Source organism: Ptychodera flava, chromosome 13 (assembly GCF_041260155.1).
Source record: "Ptychodera flava strain L36383 chromosome 13, AS_Pfla_20210202, whole genome shotgun sequence".
Taxonomy (NCBI): domain Eukaryota; kingdom Metazoa; phylum Hemichordata; class Enteropneusta; family Ptychoderidae; genus Ptychodera; species Ptychodera flava.
Window position 1 is genome coordinate 9,365,461 of NC_091940.1, and position 26,738 is coordinate 9,392,198.

General features: G+C 37.2%; 1 protein-coding gene across 1 annotated transcript in view; it reads right to left on the minus strand.

Moving 5' to 3' along the window:
• The window catches only part of LOC139147343 (uncharacterized), a 52,079-nt gene that overhangs the window by 19,108 nt on the left and 6,233 nt on the right, over nucleotides 1–26,738 (minus strand). The window contains exons 5-6 of the mRNA XM_070718399.1: nucleotides 25,796–25,915; nucleotides 24,613–24,718 (exon numbers count right to left, since the gene is read on the minus strand). Of these exons, the coding sequence (XP_070574500.1) occupies nucleotides 24,613–24,718; nucleotides 25,796–25,915 (226 nt within the window). The remainder of the gene's footprint in view (nucleotides 1–24,612; nucleotides 24,719–25,795; nucleotides 25,916–26,738) is intronic.

Sequence of the window (26,738 nt, forward strand, 5' to 3'; positions counted from 1 at the left end):
TCTGACTTATCAGAATTTCAAGAAAAGCTACAAATCAAGCCGTCTAATTTGCTTGAGTTTTTAGAAGACATTAAAGGCTCTAAAAATATGATAGAAAAATGTAAAGATTACTGCTCAGATTTTAAGGTTCTCATAAAGTCATTTGCTAACTTACGCAGGTCAGATATTGTCACTAGTCAACAAAAAGTTCGTATCCATAAACTTGTGGCAAAGTTACAACAACATGTTAGACAATGTAAAAGCTTGGCTATTACGAAACATGGGAAGTAAAATCGTTCTTGTTTTTGCTTGTCTAGTGATGGCAAGTTTCATTTCTTGGAACGTAAATGGTTGCCGTGATTCTTTGAAACGGTATAACATTTTGTCTTCGTTGAAGTCCAATCATTTTGCTGATTTTTATTTTTTACAAGAAACCCATTCTACAGTGGCTAATCAGGCGCAGTGGCAAGTAGTTTGGCGCGCGCCTATTTATTTCTCACATGGTACTAGTAATTCTGCTGGGGTTGCAGTGCTGTTTCCACGAAACAAAAATATTGATGTTGTTTCTGTAAAAAGTGTCGTCCAGGGTCGTCTACTTCATTTGCATATTAAAATGGATGACACTTCCTTTCATTTGCTTAATATTTATGCTCCTTCAAGTGGAGATGATTCGTTGTATTTTCTTTGAAAGTCTTCGTAAATTTCTCCTTGATTTTGATCTTGATAATCAAAATATTGTCATAGGGGGCGACTTTAATTGTACTCTTGTTCCTGATTTAGATAGGTCGTCTCATATTGAACCACATTTAAAGTCTTCGCAAGTTTTTTCTTCTCTTGTTCATCGCTGTAAGCTTTCTGATGCCTGGCGTTATTTTCATAAGCAGGCTCAAAATTTTACGTGGCAGAGACGAGAGCAAAAAAGTCGCATTGATACTTTCTTCATCAACAAGAGGTTGACTTCGAAAATTAAATCTGTGTCTATTGACTCTCCTACTGATTTATCTGATCACTCTCTTGTTTCTCTTGTTTTAACTATGAATTCGAGTGTCAACAAAAATCCAGTTTGGTGTCTCAATACCAGTCTTCTTAACGATGAAAATTACTGTACTTTAATAAGGAATTCTGGGAAGGTTGGCGTAATGAGAAGGATAGGTTTTCTTCTCTTCAGTCTTGGTGGGATATAGGAAAACAAAAGATTAAAGAATTGAGTCAGCAGTACAGCGCTGAACGAGTTCATCACTTTAAACGTTCAAAACAAAAGCTTATTGAGGAAATTCGTACTTTGGAAACATTGATTCATACTCAGCCTTCTCTGGAAACAAGATATCATCAGCAAAAAGACCTGTTAGACAGTTTTCAGAAACTTGATACCAGAGGTGCAGTTATTCGTTCTCGTTTTCAACAGCTCAATGATTCTGATACTAATTCACAGTTTTTCTTTCTCTTGAAAAATACAAAGGCTGTCGTAAATCAATTACTCATCTCCAACGTGAAGATCATACAATAACTGAAAATCAGAGAGAAATTCGTCAACTTACTCGCCAGTTTTATCAAAACCTGTTTACTGCTGAGCCTGTTTCGCCCGAAGCACAAAATACTTTGCTTCATGATCTCCCTCAATTACCTGCTGACAAAGTTACGCAACTTGATGAACCCATTAGTCTTGACGAGTACACCTTTGCACTCAAGAACATTGCGAATGGTAAAACACCTGGTGTTGATGGCATCCTTGTGAATTTTATAAAAAATTCTGGTCTCTATTGGAGAACGATTTTCACCAGGTTTTTCAAAAGTCAATTTCCGATGGCCTTCTTCCAACGTCCTGTCGTAGAGCTGTTATCACACTCCTTCCGAAACAAGGTGATAACTCCCTTCTTAAGAACTGGAGACCTATCAGTTTGCTTTGCTCTGATTATAAAATTTTCACTAAGCTTTATCGCTTCGCTTAAAGCAGGTTTTGCAAGATATCATTCATGTAGATCAAAGTTATACTGTTCCAGGCAGACAGATTTTTGACAATATTCATTTAATTAGGGATTGCATTCATTTTCATAATGACATGAATCTTCCTCTTGGTATTCTTTCTTTAGATCAGGAAAAGCTTTTGATCGTGTCAGTCATCATTATCTTTTTCTAACTCTGCATGCGTTCGGGTTTGGTGAAATTTCATCAATTTTATTAAACTTCTGTATACTCAAACTGATAGTCTTGTTCGTGTTAACAGTTCCCTTACTGCTCCAGTTCAGTTTTCACGTGGTATAAGGCAAGGTTGCTCATTATCGGGGCAGCTGTATGCAATTGTTATTGAACCTCTTTTACACAGAATAAGACAAGACGACAGTATTCAAGGTGTTATGATTCCAAATTCAAGTGATCGTAAATGTAAACTTTCAGCTTATGCTGATGACGTTAATACTCTTGTAACTTGTGATACTGATTTTTTGAGGTTTAAATATTGGTTTTCTGTCTATGAGCATGCCAGTAATGCAAAAATTAACTATCGTAAGTCCCAAGGTCTTTGGGTCGGCTCATGGCGTGGGCGTGCTGATCATCCGCTTGAAATTCTTTGGAATAGTATAGGTCTCAAAGTCCTGGTACTTATTTAGGTAACAGTAACGAGTATTTTTCAAAAAACTGGAGTGAGTGTGTTACAAAGATTGACAATAAGTTATCTTGGTGGAATAGATATGCTCCTGCTATGTCATTCCAAGCCGTGTTATCGTTATTAATCAACTTGCTGCAACTAAACTCTTTCACCGTTTAATTTGCCTCTGTCCTCCTGCTTTTATCATTGATGAAATTCAGCACAAATTTCTTGATTTCTTCTGGCAAGGAAAACATTGGTTGCCAAGTCGTACAATTTTTGCTCCATTGAAGTTAGGAGGGCAAAATCTCATCGATCTCTCTTCACGTGTGAAAGCTTTCAGATTAAATTATCTTCAAAGATACTTGTATTCAGGTCTGGATCATCCTTCATTTTTGTTTGCTGATTTTTATTTTCGGAATGTGGTAATCTCAAGTACACCTCTCAACTTTTTACAGTGAATTATCAGTCTGTTCCAGATTATCTTCCTAATTTTTATCTTGAACTTTTGAAAGTCTGGAAGTCATGTATTTTCCTGAGAAAAGGTGGACCCCTTTCAATCAAAGATATCTTCCATGAAGCCCTTTTTTTCAACGATTGTGTTAGTTTTACAAACCCTCTTGATAGTACTCTTGTTAATCACTTTATCAATGCTGGCATTACAAAATTGGAGATCTTTTTGACCCTTTCCAAAAATCTTGGCGCTCCCCAAGCCATTTTAAAAACATTGTTTCTATTCATTCGGATAGAATTTTAACAAATACTGTCAAGACGTTGGTCGACTCTATTCCCTGTGATTGGAAAAACAAAATCCAAAGTTATTTTGAAGAGGAAGTTGATTTGGATGACGTTCATTCTTGTCATCGTCCTTCGTACTCTTTCGAACTTATTTGTAAAGGCACTGATGATCATATTATTTTGAATTGTCCCTGTATAAATTTGAAAAGGGTAGCATTTATAAATTCTTGATTATGTCAAATTTTCATGGGAACAATAAACGTCAAGATACAGTTTGGAGAGATTTGCTTTCACTTACTGAAAATATCAAACCTTTATTCACTTCTTGTTATCTCAGTCCAATTCCCAAAAAAGAAGGAGATCTTCAATGGCGTCTTCTCCACGGTGCGTACGCAACTGGCTCGTTTATGTTCCATTCTGGTATAGCTCATCCTCTGATTGTATTTTCTGTAGTGCCAGAGATGACCTTTTACACATATTTTTAGAATGCCCTCGTCTTTCTCCCTTGTTCATTCTCCTTCGTAAACTCTGTCACCGTTTTCTTGGTCTGGAATGCAAAATTTTATACTGGTGGTTTGTTTTAGGCCCACCGTTCGATAAAACGTACTTGGACAAGAATACTTTTGCGCTTTTAATTTTTTTACGACAGCTAAAATTGCATTTCATGTAACGAGACAAAGTGCAATTTATGGTCATGATCCCTTAATTAGTAATATGCTTTGTTTCTGTTTTTAAAAGGCGAGTTTGTGCTCGCATTTTAGAAGAATATAATTACTTCACGCTCAATTCAAACATAAGTGCTTTCAAAAACATTTGGTGTATTAATGACATCATTGCTTCTGTAGACATTGATGGAACTTTTACTATTGATTCAATTTTGTTGTAAAGAAAATGCTTTCACTTATAAGCACACTTTCCCTTTTGCCATATCCTATCTCGTCCTGGGCACCGTACTCCTCACGGAATGGAAGGGGGTGGTCAGTTGGGAGGATTCTTCGTAAGCATGTACATGCCAACGAAAAGTTTTCTCAATATACCCCTTCTCATTGGCGGTTAGGTGGCTTTTTCTGCAAGATGTAAGGTGTTCCTGTCCTATTTCCTCGCAAATTTCTGTCACTTTTTCTTGTTTCGGATGTTTGTTTCGCTTTCTCCTATTCAGTGGAGATTTTTCATGCACCTCGCATCTTGCCTTTTGTCATTAACAAAATTGTGCTTTTTTTCAGATTTAATTGGTTTCCTTCCCATGTTGCAAGTGATATAGCTACCTGTTTGCCTTTCAACTAGTTCTCTCCGTCTCGCTCCAGCATCAGTATCATAGCCATTTTGCAGTTTTTGCTGATTTTTTACAGTCCAATTTTGTTTAGTATTTTCAGTAATTGACCATCATTTGCCATAAAGCATTTGTCAGATTTCATTTTTGCTTTTTGTCTCAAAATTTGAATTGTTTTGATATGTACTTGTCTGTACAGGAGACTATTTTTAGTAATAAACGTTTATTTGAAAAATCAAAATCTTCTTCTTCTTCTTCTTCTTCTTCTTCTCTTCCGCCATATTGGATAGACGTACAGAAGAAGGGCTCCTACTTGTTTTGATTTTCTACCTGTGAGAAGTGCCATCCTTCGTCAATTGTCATCAGTTTATGTTGTGAGTAGTGTTTAGTTCTTTTGGGTCTTGTTTCCGGTCCGGTTTCATCTTCGACTAGGTGGATTTCCTTCGATTTTATTTTTTGTCATTTGTTAACCCGTGGTCGGCAATATGGCCGCCCGGGAGGACAAGCCATTTCGGAATCTGACACGCAAGCATGCTGTCAGGTTGTACTAACATTGAAGGTGTTCCCGTTGAAAGCTATGTTGAAGAGATTGCAAAGAAAGTCGGAAGTGAAAATGTTATTGCTGCATCTAGAATGAATAAGTCCGTTGTTGTGTTCTTAGCAACACTCGGTAATGTTGAAAGCATTGTTGATCGAAGTTTGCTTTGTTTGATGAATTAGTCGATGTGGAACACATGGTGAAACCGGCCTCAAAATTAATTCTGTCAAATGTTCCTCCTTTCATTCCTGATGAAGTTTTGGAGGAACATTTATGGAAACTTGGTAGAGTTGTTGGACATTTAAGAGCAATCCCTCTTGGTTGTAAAAATGCTTCGCTGAAGCATGTGAAGTCGTTTAGACGACAAGTTCATGTTTTGTTACACAATGAGAACATCAGTGGTGTAATTCAAATCAAATATGATGATCGTTTTTATTCCGTTTACGTTTCTATTGATGAACTGCGTTGTTTCATTGTGGACTAAAAGGTCATATCCGTAAACGTTGTCCAAACTGTCATGGTTATAGATCGTCAGAAAACAACGATAATGACACTGAAAATGTTCAAAAAGACAATAATGGTGTGGATGAAAACTCAGGTTTAATGGATGTTGTTGAAAGTGAAGCAAATGCAAATGAAGGTGTTAATCAGCATATCAATACTACAGAAATTAACACCTCAACTTCAAGTAACGCCTCAACGTCAACTCGCTTTGTCGAAAACAATGAGGCACAATCAGAGTCCGCTCACAAAGTCACATCTGTTGATGAAAATTCTGTTGATCAAAGACCTCTCGAAGGGTGTCAAAAAGGTGTCAACGTCCATGCCGATGAAGACAGGTTACGAACCCCTGCTTCGCCTTCGTATTCTCCGCTCGCCTCTACTCCCGTTTTATCATTCGACCCCCCTTCTTCGTCATCATCTTCACTTATTGAGTCTCAATCACTTGAGTTTCCCGAGACTCCTTTTTCAGATATCAATGTTAATGAGTCTCAGGATTTGTTTATTTCTCAGTCACAGTCTCCAAGAAAAGCTTCTCAAAATCAGCTTATTTGGTCAGGAGTGAAAACATCAAACTCCTTTGATGTTCTCAGCGAAATGTCTGATCATGACAATGAGTCTGTTGCGTCTGAAATGTCTGACTTATCAGAATTTCAAGAAAAGCTACAAATCAAGCCGTCTAATTTGCTTGAGTTTTTAGAAGACATTAAAGGCTCTAAAAATATGATAGAAAAATGTAAAGATTACTGCTCAGATTTTAAGGTTCTCATAAAGTCATTTGCTAACTTACGCAGGTCAGATATTGTCACTAGTCAACAAAAAGTTCGTATCCATAAACTTGTGGCAAAGTTACAACAACATGTTAGACAATGTAAAAGCTTGGCTATTACTAAACATGGGAAGTAAAATCGTTCTTGTTTTGCTTGTCTAGTGATGGCAAGTTTCATTTCTTGGAACGTAAATGGTTGCCATGATTCTTTGAAACGGTATAACATTTTGTCTTCGTTGAAGTCCAATCATTTTGCTGATTTTTATTTTTTACAAGAAACCCATTCTACAGTGGCTAATCAGGCGCAGTGGCAAGTAGTTTGGCGCGCGCCTATTTATTTCTCACATGGTACTAGTAATTCTGCTGGGGTTGCAGTGCTGTTTCCACGAAACAAAAATATTGATGTTGTTTCTGTAAAAAGTGTCGTCCAGGGTCGTCTACTTCATTTGCATATTAAAATGGATGACACTTCCTTTCATTTGCTTAATATTTATGCTCCTTCAAGTGGAGATGATCGTTGTATTTTCTTTGAAAGTCTTCGTAAATTTCTCCTTGATTTGATCTTGATAATGTAAATGTTGTCATAGGGGGCGACTTTAATTGTACTCTTGTTCCTGATTTAGATAGGTCGTCTCATATTGAACCACATTTAAAGTCTTCGCAAGTTTTTTCTTCTCTTGTTCATCGCTGTAAGCTTTCTGATGCCTGGCGTTATTTTCATAAGCAGGCTCAAAATTTTACGTGGCAGAGAGGAGAGCAAAAAAGTCGCATTGATACTTTCTTCATCAACAAGAGGTTGACTTCGAAAATTAAATCTGTGTCTATTGACTCTCCTACTGATTTATCTGATCACTCTCTGGTTTCTCTGTTTTAACTATGAATTCGAGTGTCAACAAAAATCCAGTTTGGTGTCTCAATACCAGTCTTCCTAATGATGAAAATTACTGTACTTTAATTAAGGAATTCTGGGAAGGTTGGCGTAATGAGAAGGATAGGTTTTCTTCTCTTCAGTCTTGGTGGGATATAGGAAAACAAAAGATTAAAGAATTGAGTCAGCAGTACAGCGCTGAACGAGTTCATCACTTTAAACGTTCAAAACAAAAGCTTATTGAGGAAATTCGTACTTTGGAAACATTGATTCATACTCAGCCTTCTCTGGAAACAAGATATCATCAGCAAAAAGACCTGTTAGACAGTTTTCAGAAACTTGACACCAGAGGTGCAGTTATTCGTTCTCGTTTTCAACAGCTCAATGATTCTGATACTAATTCACAGTTTTTCTTTTCTCTTGAAAATACAAAGGCTGTCGTAAATCAATTACTCATCTCCAACGTGAAGATCATACAATAACTGAAAATCAGAGAGAAATTCGTCAACTTACTCGTCAGTTTTATCAAAACCTGTTTACTGCTGAGCCTGTTTCGCCCGAAGCACAAAATACTTTGCTTCATGATCTCCCTCAATTACCTGCTGACAAAGTTACGCAACTTGATGAACCCATTAGTCTTGACGAGTACACCTTTGCACTCAAGAACATTGCGAATGGTAAAACACCTGGTGTTGATGGCATTCCTTGTGAATTTTATAAAAAATTCTGGTCTCTATTGGGAACCGATTTTCACCAGGTTTTTCAAAAGTCAATTTCCGATGGCCTTCTTCCAACGTCCTGTCGTAGAGCTGTTATCACACTCCTTCCGAAACAAGGTGATAACTCCCTTCTTAAGAACTGGAGACCTATCAGTTTGCTTTGCTCTGATTATAAAATTTTCACTAAAGCTTTATCGCTTCGCTTAAAGCAGGTTTTGCAAGATATCATTCATGTAGATCAAAGTTATACTGTTCCAGGCAGACAGATTTTTGACAATATTCATTTAATTAGGGATTGCATTCATTTTCATAATGACATGAATCTTCCTCTTGGTATTCTTTCTTTAGATCAGGAAAAAGCTTTTGATCGTGTCAGTCATCATTATCTTTTTCAAACTCTGCATGCGTTCGGGTTTGGTGAAAATTTCATCAATTTTATTAAACTTCTGTATACTCAAACTGATAGTCTTGTTCGTGTTAACAGTTCCCTTACTGCTCCAGTTCAGTTTTCACGTGGTATAAGGCAAGGTTGCTCATTATCGGGGCAGCTGTATGCAATTGTTATTGAACCTCTTTTACACAGAATAAGACAAGACGACAGTATTCAAGGTGTTATTATTCCAAATTCAAGTGATCGTAAATGTAAACTTTCAGCTTATGCTGATGACGTTAATACTCTTGTAACTTGTGATACTGATTTTTTGAGGTTTAAATATTGGTTTTCTGTCTATGAGCATGCCAGTAATGCAAAAATTAACTATCGTAAGTCCCAAGGTCTTTGGTTGGCTCATGACGTGGGCGTGCTGATCATCCGCTTGAAATTCTTTGGAATAGTATTGGTCTCAAAGTCCTTGGTACTTATTTGGGCAACAGTAATGAGTATTTTTCAAAAAACTGGTGAGTGTGTTACAAAGATTGACAACAAGTTGTCTTGGTGGAATAGATATGCTCCTGCTATGTCATTCCAAGGCCGTGTGATCGTTATTAATCAACTTGCTGCTACTAAACTCTTTCATCGTTTAATTTGCCCCTGTCCTCCTGTTTTTATCATTGATGAAATTCAGCACAAATTTCTTGATTTCTTCTGGCAAGGGAAACATTGGTTGCCAAGTCGTACAGTTTTCGCTCCATTGAAGTTAGGAGGGCAAAATCTTATCGATCTCTCTTCACGTGTGAAAGTTTCAGGTTCAATTATCTTCAAAGATACTTGTTTTCAGGTCTGGATCATCCTTCATTTTTGTTTGCTGATTTTTATTTTCGGAATGTTGGTAATCTCAAGTACACCTCTCACTTTTTACAGTGAATTATCAGTCTGTTCCAGATTATCTTCCTAATTTTTATCTTGAACTTTTGAGAGTCTGGAAGTCATGTATTTTCCTGAGAAAAGGTGGACCCCTTTCAATCAAAGATATCTTCCATGAAGCCCTTTTTTTCAACGATTGTGTTAGTTTTACAAACCCTCTTGATAGTACTCTTGTTAATCACTTTATCAATGCTGGCATTACAAAAGTTGGAGATCTTTTTGACCCTTCCAAAAATCTTGGCGCTCCCCAAGCCATTTTAAAAACATTGTTTCTATTCATTCGGATAGAATTTTAACAAATACTGTCAAGACGTTGGTCGACTCTATTCCCTGTGATTGGAAAAACAAAATCCACAGTTATTTTGAAGAGGAAGTTGATTTGGATGACGTTCATTCTTGTCATCGTCCTTCGTACTCTTTCGAACTTATTTGTAAAGGCACTGATGACCATATTATTTTGAATTGTCCCTTGTATAAATTTGAAAGGGTAGCATATATAAATTCTTGATTATGTCAAATTTTCATAGGAACTATAAACGTCAAGATACAGTTTGGAGAGATCTGCTTTCACTTACGGAAAATATCAAACCTTTATTCACTTCTTGTTATCTCAGTCCAATTCCCAAAAAGAAGGAGATCTTCAATGGCGTCTTCTCCACGGTGCGTACGCAACTGGCTCGTTTATGTTCCATTCTGGCTATAGCTCATCCTCTGATTGTATTTTCTGTAGTGCCAGAGATGACCTTTTACACATATTTTTAGAATGCCCTCGTCTTTCTCCCTTGTTCATTCTCCTTCGTAAACTCTGTCACCTTTTTCTTGGTCAGGAATGCAAGATTTTATTCTGGTGGTTTGTTTTAGGCCCCCCCTTTGATAAATCATACATGGACAAGAATACTTTTGCGATTTTAATTTCCTTTTTACGACAGCTAAAATTGCAATTCATGTAACAAGACGAAATGCAATTAATGGTCATGATCCCTCAATCAGTAATATGCTTGTTTCTGTTTTTAAAAGGCGAGTTTGTGCTCGCATTTTAGAAGAATATAATTACTTCACGCTCAATTCAAACATAAGTGCTTTCAAAAACATTTGGTGTATTAATAACGTCATTGCTTCTGTAGACATTGATGGAACTTTTACTATTGATTCAATTTTGTTGTAAAGAAAATGCTTTCACCTCTAAGCACACTTTCCCTTTTGCCAATCCTATCTCGTCCTGGGCACCGTACTCCTCACGGAATGGAAGGGGGTGGTCAGTTGGGAGGATTCTTCGTAAGCATGTACATGCCAACGAAAAGTTTTCTCAATATACCCCTTCTCATTGGCGGTTAGGTGGCTTTTTTTCTGCAAGATGTAAGGTGTTCCTGTCCTATTTCCTCGCAAATTTCTGTCACTTTTTCTTGTTTCTGATGTTTGTTTCGCTTTCTCCTATTCAGTGGAGATTTTTCATGCACCTCGCATCTTGCCTTTTGTCATTAACAAAATTGTGCTTTTTTTCAGATTTAATTGGTTTCCTTCCCCATGTTGCAAGTGATATAGCTACCTGTTTGCCTTTTCACCAGTTCTCTCCGTCTCGCTCCAGCATCAGTATCATAGCCATTTTGCAGTTTTTGCTGATTTTTTACAGTCCAATTTTGTTTAGTGTTTTCAGTAATTGACCATCATTTGCTATAAAGCATTTGTCAGATTTCATTTTTGCTTTTTGTCTCAAAATTTGAATTGTTTTGATATGTACTTGTCTGTACAGGAGACTATTTTTAGTAATAAACGTTTATTTGAAAAATCAAAAATCTTCTTCTTCTTCTTCTTCCGCCATATTGGATAGACGTACAGAAGAAGGGCTCCTACTTGTTTTGATTTTCTACCTGTGAGAAGTGCCATCCTTCGTCAATTGTCATCAGTTTATGTTGTGAGTAGTGTTTAGTTCTTTTGGGTCTTGTTTCCGGTCCGGTTTCATCTTCGACTAGGTGGATTTCCTTCGATTTTATTTTTTGTCATTTGTTAACCCGTGGTCGGCAATATGGCCGCCCGGGAGGACAAGCCATTTCGGAATCTGACACGCAAGCATGCTGTCAGGTGTACTAACATTGAAGGTGTTCCCGTTGAAAGCTATGTTGAAGAGATTGCAAAGAAAGTCGGAAGTGAAAATGTTATTGCTGCATCTAGAATGAATAAGTCCGTTGTTGTGTTCTTAGCAACACTCGGTAATGTTGAAAGTATTGTTGAATCCAAGTTTGCTTTGTTTGATGAATTAGTCGATGTGGAACACATGGTGAAACCGGCCTCAAAATTAATTCTGTCAAATGTTCCTCCTTTCATTCCTGATGAAGTTTTGGAGGAACATTTATGGAAACTTGGTAGAGTTGTTGGACATTTAAGAGCAATCCCTCTTGGTTGTAAAAATGCTTCGCTGAAGCATGTGAAGTCGTTTAGACGACAAGTTCATGTTTTGTTACACAATGAGAACATCAGTGGTGTAATTCAGATCAAATATGATGACCGTTTTTATTCCGTTTACGTATCTGTAGATGAACTGCGTTGTTTTCATTGTGGACTGAAAGGTCATATCCGTAAACGTTGTCCTAACTATCATGATCATAGATCGTCAGAAAACAACGATAATGACACTGAAAATGTTCAAAAAGACAATAATCGTGTGGATGAAAACTCAGGTTTAATGGATGTTGTCGAAAGTGAAGCAAATGCAAATGAAGGTGTTAATCAGCATATCAATACCACAGAAATTAACACCTCAACTTCAAGTAACGCCTCAACGTCAACTCGCTTTGTCGAAAACAATGAGGCACAATCAGAGTCCGCTCACAAAGTCACATCTGTTGATGAAAATTCTGTCGATCAAAGACCTCTCACCAGTAAAAACAGTCAACCCACTGACGCTCAAGAGAGAGAAAAGGTGTTAACTCTGCTGCAAACGTTAACGTCCATGCCGATGAAGACAGGGTACGAACCCCTGCTTCGCCTTCGTATTCTCCGCTCCCCTCTACTCCCGTTTTATCATTCGACCCCCCTTCTTCGTCATCATCTTCACTAATTGAGTCTCAATCACTTGAGTTTCCTGAGACTCCTTTTTCAGATATCATTGTAAATGAGTCTCAGGATTTGTTTATTTCTCAGTCACAGTCTCCAAGAAAAGCTTCTCAAAATCAGCTTATTTGGTCAGGAGTGAAAACATCAAACTCCTTTGATGTTCTCAGCGAAATGTCTGATCGTGACAATGAGTCTGTTGCGTCTGAAATTTCTGACTTATCAGAATTTCAAGAAAAGCTACAAATCAAGCCGTCTAATTTGCTTGAGTTTTTAGAAGACATTAAAGGCTCTAAAAATATGATAGAAAAATGTAAAGATTACTGCTCAGATTTTAAGGTTCTCATAAAGTCATTTGCTAACTTACGCAGGTCAGATATTGTCACCAGTCAACAAAAAGTTCGTATCCATAAACTTGTGGCAAAGTTACAACAACATGTTAGACAATGTAAAAGCTTGGCTATTACGAAACATGGGAAGTAAAATCGTTCTTGTTTTTGCTTGTCTAATTGTACTCTTGTTCCTGATTTAGATAGGTCGTCTCATATTGAACCACATTTAAAGTCTTCGCAAGTTTTTTTCTTCTCTTGTTCATCGCTGTAAGCTTTCTGATGCCTGGCGTTATTTCATAAGCAGGCTCAAAATTTTACGTGGCAGAGAGGAGAGCAAAAAAGTCGCATTGATACTTTCTTCATCAACTTCGAAAATTAAATCTGTGTCTATTGACTCTCCTACTGATTTATCTGATCACTCTCTTGTTTCTCTTGTTTTAACTATGAATTCGAGTGTCAACAAAAATCCAGTTTGGTGTCTCAATACCAGTCTTCTCAACGATGAAAATTACTGTACTTTAATTAAGGAATTCTGGGAAGGTTGGCCTAATGAGAAGGATAGGTTTTCTTCTCTTCAGTCTTGGTGGGATATAGGAAAACAAAAGATTAAAGAATTGAGTCAGCAGTACAGCGCTGAACGAGTTCATCACTTTAAACGTTCAAAACAAAAGCTTATTGAGGAAATTCGTACTTTGGAAACATTGATTCATACTCAGCCTTCTCTGGAAACAAGATATCATCAGCAAAAAGACCTGTTAGACAGTTTTCAGAAACTTGATACCAGAGGTGCAGTTATTCGTTCTCGTTTTCAACAGCTCAATGATTCTGATACTAATTCACAGTTTTTCTTTTCTCTTGAAAAATACAAAGGCTGTCGTAAATCAATTACTCATCTCCAACGTGAAGATCATACAATTACTGAAAATCAGAGAGAAATTCGTCAACTTACTCGCCAGTTTTATCAAACCTGTTTACTGCTGAGCCTGTTTCGCCCGAAGCACAAAATACTTTGCTTCATGATCTCCCTCAATTACCTGCTGACAAAGTTACGCAACTTGATGAACCCATTAGTCTTGACGAGTACACCTTTGCACTCAAGAATATTGCGAATGGTAAAACACCTGGTGTTGATGGCATTCCTTGTGAATTTTATAAAAAATTCTGGTCTCTATTGGGGAACGATTTTCACCAGGTTTTTCAAAAGTCAATTTCCGATGGCCTTCTTCCAACGTCCTGTCGTAGAGCTGTTATCACACTCCTTCCGAAACAAGGTGATAACTCCCTTCTTAAGAACTGGAGACCTATCAGTTTGCTTTGCTCTGATTATAAAATATTCACTAAAGCTTTATCGCTTCGCTTAAAGCAAGTTTTACAAGATATCATTCATGTAGATCAAAGTTATACTGTTCCAGGCAGACAGATTTTTGACAATATTCATTTAATTAGGGATTGCATTCATTTTCATAATGACATGAATCTTCCTCTTGGTATTCTTTCTTTAGATCAGGAAAAAGCTTTTGATCGTGTCAGTCATCATTATCTTTTTCAAACTCTGCATGCGTTCGGGTTTGGTGAAAATTTCATCAATTTTATTAAACTTCTGTATACTCAAACTGATAGTCTTGTTCGTGTTAACAGTTCCATTACTGCTCCAGTTCAGTTTCACGTGGTATAAGGCAAGGTTGCTCATTATCGGGGCAGCTGTATGCAATTGTTATTGAACCTCTTTTACACAGAATAAGACAAGACGACAGTATTCAAGGTGTTATGATTCCAAATTCAAGTGATCGTAAATGTAAACTTTCAGCTTATGCTGATGACGTTAATACTCTTGTAACTTGTGATACTGATTTTTTGAGGTTTAAATATTGGTTTTCTGTCTATGAGCATGCCAGTAATGCAAAAATTAACTATCGTAAGTCCCAAGGTCTTTGGGTCGGCTCATGGCGTGGGCGTGCTGATCATCCGCTTGAAATTCTTTGGAATAGTATCGGTCTCAAAGTCCTTGGTACTTATTTGGGTAACAGTAACGATTATTTTTCAAAAAACTGGAGTGAGTGTGTTACAAAGATTGACAATAAGTTATCTTGGTGGAATAGATATGCTTCTGCTATGTCATTCCAAGGCCGTGTTATCGTTATTAATCAACTTGCTGCTACTAAACTCTTTCACCGTTTAATTTGCCTCTGTCCTCCTGCTTTTATCATTGATGAAATTCAGCACAAATTTCTTGATTTCTTCTGGCAAGGAAAACATGGTTGCCAAGTCGTACAATTTTTGCTCCATTGAAGTTAGGAGGGCAAAATCTCATCGATCTCTCTTCACGTGTGAAAGCTTTCAGGCTAAATTATCTTCAAAGATACTTGTATTCAGGTCTGGATCACCCTTCTTTTTTGTTTGCTGATTTTTATTTTCGGAATGTTGGTAATCTCAAGTACACCTCTCAACTTTTTACAGTGAATTTTCAGTCTGTTCCAGATTATCTTCCTAATTTTTATCTTGAGCTTTTGAGAGTCTGGAAGTCATGTATTTTCCTGAGAAAAGGTGGACCCCTTTCAATCAAAGATATCTTCCATGAAGCTCTTTTTTTCAAAGATTGTGTTAGTTTTACTAATCCTCTTGATAGTACTCTTGTTAATCACTTTATCAGTGCTGGCATTACAAAAGTTGGAGATCTTTTCGACCCTTTCCAAAATCTTGGCGCTCCCCAAGCCATTTTAAAAACATTGTTTCTATTCATTCGGATAGAATTTTAACAAATACTGTCAAGACGTTGGTCGACTCTATTCCCTGTGATTGGAAAAACAAAATCCACAGTTATTTTGAAGAGGAAGTTGATTTGGATGACGTTCATTCTTGTCATCGTCCTTCGTACTCTTTCGAACTTATTTGTAAAGGCACTGATGACCATATTATTTTGAATTGTCCCTTGTATAAATTTGAAAAGGGTAGCATTTATAAATTCTTGATTATGTCCAATTTTCATAGGAACAATAAACGTCAAGATACAGTTTGGAGAGATCTGCTTTCACTTACTGAAAGTATCAAACCTTTGTTCACTTCTTGTTATCTCAGTCCAATTCCCAAAAAAGAAGGAGATCTTCAATGGCGTCTTCTCCACGGTGCGTACGCAACTGGCTCGTTTATGTTCCATTCTGGCTATAGCTCATCCTCTGATTGTATTTTCTGTAGTGCCAGAGATGACCTCTTACACATATTTTTAGAATGCCCTCGTCTTTCTCCCTTGTTCGTTCTCCTTCGTAAACTCTGTCACCATTTTCTTGGTCAGGAATGCAAGATTTTATTCTGGTGGTTTGTTTTAGGCCCACCTTTGATAAATCATACATGGACAAGATACATGTACTTTTGCGCTTTTAAATTTTCTTTTTACGACAGCTAAAATTGCAATTCATGTAACAAGACCAAATGCAATTAATGGTCATGATCCCTCAATCAGTAATATGCTTGTTTCTGTTTTTAAAAGGCGATTTGTGCTCGCATTTTAGAAGAATATAATTACTTCACGCTCAATTCAAACATAAGTGCTTTCAAAAACATTTGGTGTATTAATAACGTCATTGCTTCTGTAGACATTGATGGAACATTTACTATTGATTCAATTTTGTTGTAAAGAAAATGCTTTCACCTCTAAGCACACTTTCCTTTTGCCAATCCTTTCTCGTCCTGGCACCGTACTCCTCACGGAATGGAAGGGGTAGTCAGTTGGGAGAATTCTTCGTTAGCATGTACATGCAACGAAAAGTTTTCTCAATATACCCCTTCTCATTGGCGGTTAGGTGGCTTTTTTCTGCAAGATGTAAGGTGTTTACTGTCCCATTTCCTTGCAAATTTCTGTCGCTTTTTCTTGTTTCGGATGTTTCTTTTGCTTTCTCCTATTCAGTGGAGATTTTTCATGCACCTCGCATCTTGCCTTTTGTCATTAACAAAATTGTGCTTTTTTTTCAGATTTAATTGGTTTCCTTCCCCATGTTGCAAGTGATATAGCTACCTGTTTGCCTTTTCACCAGTTCTCTCCGTCTCGCTCCAGCATCAGTATCATAGCCATTTTGCAGTTTTTGCAGTTTTTTTACAGTCCAATTTTGTTTAGTTTTTTCAGTAATTGACCATCATTTGTTATAAAGCATTTGTCAGATTTCATTTTTGCTTTTCGTCTCAAAATTTGAATTGTTTTGATATGTACTTTTCTGTACAGGAGATTAATTTTAGTAATAAACGTTTATTTGAAAAATCAAAAAAATCTCTTCTTCTTCTTCTTCTTCATGAAGTAGGAGGTGTTTGTTGTTGCTCCGTTTTTACTCGTAGTTTTTGCTTTGCCGGACCGTTTTTCACCAATATTGTCATCGTTTTGGACTAGACTCTCCTCTCTGTGACATTGGACTGTTTTATCAGAGGATTGCTGAGATTTTGGTCGATTACTGAGTTGGTGCTTGTCACCTACTTGGTCGGCCAAAATGGCGGCCGCGCAAGTGCTATCACAGCGTTATGGTGAAGCCCACACTTTGTCAAAACTATGCATGAAGAATGCCATGAAGATAGAAAGCCTGGATGGTGTCAGTGTGAATACTTATGTGGAAAAATTGCTGAATTGGTGGATGAAAGTGATATTGTCGCTGCTTCAAGGATGAACAAATCTGTGGTTGTTTTTCTGAACACTGTAAACGCGGTTGAGATGGTTTGCACTACTGGAGTTACTGTTAGCGAGCAGTTTATTCAGCCCCAGCCTATGGTTAAACCCGCTACAAAGGTAATTTTGTCAAACGTGCCACCTTTCTACCAAATGAACTATTGATTGAGAAATTGGAACCCTTTGGAAAAGTAATTTCTCACAGTATTCGTTTTATTCCACTTGGTTGTAAAAGGGAAGGCCTCAAACATGTGAAATCATTTCGCCGTCAGGCGTACGTCGTGTTAAAACAGAACAATATCAATGGAGTTTACATGTTCTCCACGAAGGTCATTTCTATACAATTTACATATCTACTGATGAAGCCAGGTGCTTTCACTGTAAAGACATTGGTCACTTACGGAGAGACTGTCCTGTGCTACACCGCGAGAATAACAATGAAATCAGAATTGAAAGAGAGTCAGATCAACACAAAGACAATGATAGTGTACAAAACGATATTAGTGATGAAACAACTGGTAACACGAGAAATCAAGACATTTTGTCATTCAACCCGGCTGATAGTGAAGTTACTGATTTGAACGTTAACAATGATATCAGAAATGAAAGAGACGATATTAGTGATGAAACGACCAGTAATACGATGTCAAATGATCAATCAAATGAAATTTTCGGACAAAAGCACCAGTCATCACATCGAGTTAATAAGCGGGCGAGATCTCCGAGTCCTGACGATAGTCATGTTTCTGAAAATTACTCCGAGAGAAAAAGGTGTGAAACTGATGATCCACAAGTACAGTTGCCTCCTTCATCGATTACTAACGACGAACAATCAAATCGTGAAAGTACCATTGAATTGAACAATGCTAATGTTCTTTCTGATGAAGAGAGGGTACGATCCCCTCCTTCAACCCATGACGATCCGAGCGTCATAGCTACTAATGAAATTACACCTGAGGTCCTTTTGCCTTCTTCAGCTGACGATAATCTGTCTTTATCCACCCCAACTTCAACAGCATCGCATGACTGGGGAGACTCGCCATACATCTTTCCGTCTTCGTACCCCCCTCCTTCAGGTATTCCAGTACAAAATTAATTTGCTGCATTGGCAACTGACAGTGACACTGCTGTTGACGAAGACACCGTTTCACGCTGCTCATCTTTTTCTGATGTGTCAACACTGAGTGAATTACCAGACATGACGCCTGTTTCACTGTCCCAAAAATCTCTGATGGATTTTATTGAAGACATAAAATATTCTAAAAAACCTATTGAGCAATGTCAAGAATTTTGTTCAGATTTAAAGTTGTTGATCAAATCACTGTCACATCTTCAGAAATCTGGAATTCTCGCTAGTACTCAGAAAACTCGAGTTGGAAAACTAGTCAATAAGATCAAGAAACATGTCAAAAATACTAAATAGTTATGTATTTGAACAGAAACTATTTCCTTCTATTAACAATGGTCTGCCTCACACTTTCAACTTTTCATGTGCGTGGGTGCAGAGATGCCTTGACACGTTTTGAAACTTTTGAATTTCTGAAAAATGTCCAGAAGTCTGACGTCTATTTTCTTCAAGAGACCCACTCCCTACCCCGTGACGAAGATGTCTGGAGGCTTGTTTGGCGAGGTCGTGCCGAATTTTCTCACCTAACTTCAAACAGTGGAGGTATTGCGATATTTTTTTCTCCGGGGATTAAAGTAGACATTGTGAAATCTTGCTCGGTTATTCCAGGTAGACTTCTCTATGTTAAGGCTATTATTAATGACACTACTTATAATTTTATTAATATTTATGCTTCGGTTGATCACAATGAACGGCTTGTTAATTTTCGAAAGCTTGAATGGCTACTGAATGAACTGCGTAGTGAAGAAATTATTTTTCTCGGTGGTGATTTTAATTGCACTAAAAACGCGAGTAAAGATAGACGTCTCACGGAAATGAGCCTGATCAAAAGACTGCCGATTTTCTATCGAACACAATAAACCGCTTCAAACTCTGCGACGCCTGGAGACGTTTCCATGGTGACGATTGTGTGAATTATACTTGGAAAAGACGGAATAGTGCAGCAAGGCCTGATCGCTTTTATATTTCGAAAAGTTTTAGTAGCAAAATCCAGTTTGTTTCTATTGATCATGGCTTTAACTCTGATCATGATCTTGTCAGACTTGACCTTTCCCAAGGCAGTGTTAAACCGCGCAGTGCGGTCTGGTGTTTAAATACTGAGGTGTTATCTGATAATGAATACTGTGAACTTATTGTCGACTTTTGGTCAAGCTGGAGATCTCATAAAGACTCGTATAGTTCGCTCCAAATGTGGTGGGATGTCGGCAAACTAAAAATCAAGCAATTGACTCAGCTTTATTCTGCAGACAGAAAAAGAGGAAACAAAATGTGAAATGTTATATTGAGCACGAATTACGTAATCTGGAAAGTTCTCAAAGAGATGGTAATGTCACAGTTGACATCGTTGAAAAAAGAAATCTTTTGGACAGAATTGTGAAATCACAGGTGCAAGGTGCTGTAGTGAGGTCAAAGTTTAAACTTTTCAATGAAAGTGACAGCACTACTTCGTTCTTTTATGATCTTGAACGGTACAAAGGAACGAAAAAATTTATGACACATCTGCGCTTGCCAAACGGCAATATCACAGAGAATCCATCTCAAATTCGTCAGACTGCTGCTAATTTCTTTTCCAGCCTTTATTCCCCGGATGATGTTTCAGTTAAAGCGCAGGATTTTATCTTAAAAGACTTACCAACCATCAGCAATGAAAATAAGCAGAATTTAGAGTTGCCTATTATTTTTTGAGGAATTTTCAAATTCACTTCAATTGCTCGGGTCTATATTGATGACCGAATTTTATCAAAATTTCTGGTCTTTCATTGGCAAAGATTATTTTGATGTTTTCACTGCTGCTATTCAAGATGGTATTCTCCCCCTGTCTTGTAGAAGAGCAATTTTGACTTTGATTCCCAAAAAAGGTGACAATAGCCTGATTAAAAATTGGCGCCCTGTTTCGATTCTGTGCTCGGATTACAAAATTTTTACCAAAGCGTTATCTTTACGTCTTCGCAATGTTTTGCATGAGATCATTGGCATTGACCAAAGCTATTGTGTCCCTGGAAGGCATATTTCTGATAACATTAATCTCATCCGAGATGTTGTTCACTACTCTAATGAACGTAATTTGCCCCTGGCCATTTTATCATTGGACCAGGAGAAGGCTTTTGATCGTGTCCACCACGGTTTCTTGTTCAAAACACTCCGTGCTTTTGGGTTTGGTCCTAATTTTATTAATTATATCAAGCTTTTGTACTCTCGCGCTGAAAGTCTTTTGAAACTGAACAACTGTCTTTCTTCTCCATTTTCTTTTGATCGTGGAATTCGACAAGGTTGTTCATTGTCCGGACAACTTTATTCCATTTGTATCGAGCCTCTGCTTCATAAAATCTGCACTCGGAGTAAAATGTGTGGTTTCGAGCTTCCAAACTCCAACGGAAAGGTTTGTCTTTTATCAGCTTATGCCGACGATGTGAGTTTTCTTTTGACCCGTGATGACGATTTTAAGAAATTACAGCATTGGCTTGAAATTTATGAGAGGGCTTCAAACGCACGGATTAATTACTTAAAATCAGAAGGCTTGTGGTGTGGTCAATGGAAACAGCGCTGTAACACGCCCTTAAATATCAAGTGGTTTTAGAGTGGGTTAAAGGTTCTAGGTGCATATATTGGTAATGAGGCCTCTTATGCTGATAAAAACTGGAAAGGTATGATGGAGATGATTGATGTAAAGTTAATGTTTGGAAGCAGTTTTCTACTGCCTTATCTTATCAGGGCCGTGTTTTGGTCATCAATCAGCTGGCCGCTACTAAAATTTTGCATCGCTTTGCAGTTTCATCTCCACCAAAAGAACTCATTGATGCTGTCTAACGTAAATTTGATAATTTTATGTGGCAGGGACGTCACTGGGTTGCAAGGGAAACAGTGTATTTACCAATCAAAAAGGGGGGTCAGGGACTTATTCATCTCGAGTCCCGTTTGAAAGCTTTTAGATTACAGTACCTACAACGTTATTTATACGATGATACTAAGCATCCTTGTTATTATTTTACTGATTACTATCTTGGTAAAATTGGCTCGCTGCAGTATGATAAGCAGTTATTCTGCATTTCTTTCAAAGACTTGAAAATTGATTGTTCTATCCCTAAATATTATCATACTTTATGGATGGCCATGAATTGTAAAACTGTAGTTGTTAAGCGTGGAGGAAAACCAAATACGATTGAAGGGATTCTTAATGAGCCACTGTTTCTGAATGATATTATTGTTAACCCCAATACTGGTCACCATTTTCCAGTTGATCAATTTGCTAGAGGTGGTGTGACAAAAATTGTCGACCTTATCAACCTTGATGCTCGGCGGTGGAAAACGTCCCATGAACTTGAGCCTTTACTCACAGTTCGTTCTCACCGCATCATTGCTTCCAAAAATATTCTTTTTCAAGAAGCAATTTTGAATGTTTTCGGTGATGTCCTTAGGAATTTCTTTGATACTCCAACTCCGCTTGATAATTATGCTTTAAATAATCCGTTGTATCACTACACGCTTACTACTTCAGTTGAGGAAAAAAGTACCGTTATTCAAACATGCCTGTATAAACTTGAAAAGGGCGCCATCTATAAATTCTTAATTGACAGTCTCCATGCAATTTCAGGAAGGCTCAGTAATATTTGGGCAGACTTGTTAAGTATTCCAGAAGGTTCAAAGCCCAACTATGGTATCATTTACAAAGCACCTGTGTTTAAGAAAGAAGGGGACATTCAATGGCGCTTTCTTCATGGTGCCATTTCGACAGGTGTCTATTTGCATTCAGCAGGTTACAAAGACAATGGAAACTGCCCCTTTTGTATTACAAATCTTGACAACAGCTTGCATATGTTTTTGGTGTGTCCGGTTAAACAATTTTCTTTACTTTATCAAAAAATTAGTTGGAAAAATCAGCGGTGTTGACACTGTTCCTCAAATCTGGTATATTTTTGGGCCTCCTTTTAAAAGAGGGCAAAAAGATGCTATGCGTCTAGTTAATTTTGTTTTCATCGCAGCTAAGTTAGCAATCCAAATTACTCATTACAATAAGGTTCAAGAAAAAGCTGCTTGTGATGTACTTGATCAGTTTAGAACACGTGTTAAATATCGTCTAATGGTTGAATTTCAGTATTGTAAATTTTCCCGTAACTTAGCATATTTTGAATTGTTTTGGGCAAGGAATTCAGCTCTCTGTAGAGTGGAAGATGATGAGCTTCATTTTTGTATTTAGATGAAGCCCAGTCGCCTTTTTTTGGTCTGCTTCTGACACTCTTTTTACATGTACAGTTTAATTTAATTTTGTAAATTTGTAGAGTTTGAATAAACGTTTCTTGAAAAGTCAAAAAGAAAAAGTCTTCTTCTTCTTCTTCTACTTCTTCTTCATGTCTTTTACTCGATTGAACTGAAAACATTAGGTTATTGTAGTTATTGTTTCAATCTTATTGATTCCATGGCTATAACATGAAAACGATAACAATCATTAGATATATTAAACATCTGTACTTTTGAGACAGCTGAACGTTATGAGTGCAGGGCTAACTGCCACATTTTTCTGTTTAGAAAGGGGGTAGTAATCGGCCCTTCACTAAGTAGCCCAGGTGAGTACCTTCCCGGTATACACACACATAAAGATAAACAACAGCAACGAGATTACTAAGTTCCCTATGATATAACTACATCGACATCTGTAGTCGTTTCTTGTATCATCACAGTATAACTGTAAAATTGAGTTTTGATACAATAATATAATGACGAACGCTGGAAACCCTTTAGGAAATAGATCAATAGAATGTGGAGGATCTCATAACTACTGTCCTTTGTTACACACGCTGGATGACAAATAGTAAATGAACGACAATGAGAGAATGTAGTGCCTAGGAGATTGGTAACTGTATTAAAAGTTTGCAACAAAAGGTAGGTGTTATCAACAAAGTCACTGAATGTCTGCTTAAGGTAGAGCTGCATGTTGCAAAGACAGTTTTTTTCAAAGCAATATTTATAATCAAAGATGGCAAAGGAACCCCTCATGTTATATATTATTAAAAAGCAGAGACTCTAAAGTTTAGTATGGCAGCATTTGTTTACTCGAAGGATGAAGTGGGTGTATATTAGGGGTAAAAAACCTCGATTTTGATATTAATGATAAAAATTTAAAAAAATTGACGCTAAAAACTATATCTCACTTGATATAATGATAAAAATTAATTTAAAAAAATTGACGCTAAAAACTATATCTCACTTGAAACAAAAGTATATGTAGAAAAAAAACGACTATTTTGTTTTGCATTATCTATCCTCATTCTAAAATGACATCGGTTGAAAGACTGACACTCAAAAAAGATATTAACATCATGATTAGCAAGATTAAAATGCCTATTATTCAAAATGTAAGTACTTTTTGCCAAACAAAATAGTCGTTTTGCTATAAAGCATATAAAGAACATAATGTGAAAATTTCAAAATTTTGTCAAGCCAGAGTGGAGTTAAATTTTATGGAAATCTTGAAATTGGGAGAAAAGAAGCAAGAAAACGGGGTGATTTGCATACATTTGATACATTTGTATGAATTAACACTTCTTCATTACGCAACTTACGACTGCTCGACAAGTTCAAAGCTGAACCAAACCAATATTTTAATCTTGGATTAACAATTTTAATATATCAAAATTTAATTATATTTGCATAAAAAGTTATTTTGAGCAAAATACGCCGTTGGGTGCAGCGCTCCCTCAAAAGTAAATAAACATGCCAAATCTAAACTATCATTAAAGAGAAGAGATAAATAGCGTAAATATTGATTACATTGGTAAAATGTTACCTTATTAAACTCAGTGGATTCATTTGCCGTACAACTGACGATAACAGTTGTGGATTATAGTATGGCCTAAGTCATATCAACACATTTATGTTTCACTGTCATAAATGGTATCCTTACAAATATGTTCAATGTACAAGTGCTTCACTATAAAAGCAGTAAATTTGAGAGATGGGCAAGCATTATTTGACATCTGAAGCTTTTTGGTATCTGGTTTCAAGAATCCTTGCCAGAAATATATTGTGAAGTATCAGAATGTTCTAGAGTAGGCCCTACCCATATTGGTGTATGTTGGCTTCTAGTGCCATGGCTATCCATGCATTTACATGTAACAGGACCAAGCCTTCGCTGTTTTTAATATATTTCGTATAAGCAAGCTTTAAATATTGAGGAGTTCAATTGAAAGGACTTACATTGACCATTTCCGGTGTCTGCTTCCAGAATTAAACCTGGAAAATTTAAAAATGGCGCATGCATTCTGTCTTCGCCAAAAAATACATCGGCCAAGTAATAGCCGTTCTGCAAACAGAAAACATTAAAGCGAGAATACTACTGTTATTCCCTCCTATCTCCTTTAACTTACTAATTTGACCGGTTACAGACAATTTTCTCAGCAAACAAGATTTCTCCAAACGAAGATCTAGAATTCTGCGACTTTTAACGTTTTTATGAATTGTTTGGCTTACATCTAGCTGTGATGTCGCAGCGGTGCTTGAGGCGTATATCGAAAGCGCTTTGGTAAAGTGTCACCGCCACAGTTCCGCTGCCAGCCAACGCATGGACTTTTTGGCGGTTTACTACGACACCGACCTGTGTCTATAATTTAGCTCGCAAAATAATGAAATACATTAGCCTTTAAATAAATAAACTTGTATTATCTCTTTCATTGACTATCTAAGACTCATTCTCTACGCCTGCATAACTATCATGACGATAAGAACAACGTCGTATTTTCGACCATTTTCCCGTGAGCCGACGACGGTATGTTTGCCGACTCGCGCGTACAACGCACTGAATACATTGGAGGTCAAAAGTTCAAATTCTAGCAGGAACTATCAACGGCTCACCGAAAAACGGTCGAAAATACATGTTGTCACAGTCGGGGTCGTTAGCAGGATCAAGAGATGAGTCGTAGATAGTCAGTGATACAGGAGGTACAATTTGATTTATTCCAAGCTTTATCTATTATATTAGTTTGCGAGCTAAATCATTGACACCGGTCGGTGTCGTAGTAAACTTCCAAAAAAGCCCATGCGTTGGCTCGCTGCGGAACTGTTGCGGTGATTCTTTACCCAAGCACGTTCGATATACGCCACAAGCACCGCTGGGATATCACAGCTAGCTTACATCATGTTGGCAAATTGGTAATTATACTTATTACTACAATTACAAGTAAGAGAGATCGAAGATCCTGCACGCACGGCTCTTGAATTATTATGTAAATATTTCAGTGTATTCAAAAAAGCTTCGGGACGCTGTGATGTACGAATGATCGTGTAAATTCGTCTTTTCGTTATTGGAATACACACTTTATCGCAAAATTTATTGTTATCATTGCCGTTTGTCAGAGAAATACAAATTATCATTATCACTCACTGGGGCTCTGGAAGGGCCCTCGTAAACTGGAGTTTCACACGTTGAGTTGTAAAATGGTGGCCAGTCGGGCTCGTCTAGAAGAACCACCGTCAACGTTGCCTTATTCTCCCGTGAATGTTCCTTTTGAAAAAAGAATCGACAAACTTAAGAACTCTTTGATGTAACCTTGGGATGTTTAAAGAACTATGTCGCAGGACTTTCATGGGATGTGTCGTTATATTGAAGTTCGATTGAAATATTTCTGTCCTCACCAGATTTGAAAAGACTTAAGTACATATGAGACAATTAAAATGAAACTAAAGTAAAGTAAACATGATTTGTGATACGTATCAAATAAGCGAGCTTTATAAAAAATGTTTAACGGTGTTTTTAATCAACCCGGGCCTCTTTGGATGCCATCTGTTTTCATGATTCTCAGCTGTGAGAAATATTGCTATTGTCCTGCAAAACCAAAATACCGAATAGGTTAAAAAATCGACACACAAATCGGGGAAATATTACAGCCCTTCCTACACCCCGGGGGATATTGTTTGCACCACATATACTGAGACTCAGAATTATCATAATGAGGTAGTATAAATTATTTTGTTCATTGGACACTCACGTGAGTTTGACCAAGATCTTGAAAGGAACGATTAAAATGGTATCTGCAAGTTTACTTGGTGTGATAAGTTTCCTGCTTAGTGTTGTGTATCACAAACCAACACGTTTTCCTTCATATATCTTATCATCTTTTCTTAGGACAAACTATCGGTTTGATAATTTGCCTCTGTATTGATATACAAGCTTTGTTTCTTCGGTCTGTTAGTCATTTCTTATTGCAATGCAATATTACATTCTATTTTGTAACATATTTTCGTCTAAAATACGGTTTAAGTATATGATTGTCATTTGTACGAAAAACCCAAACATTTTTAGAAAATTATACTAGAGAAGCATGTAA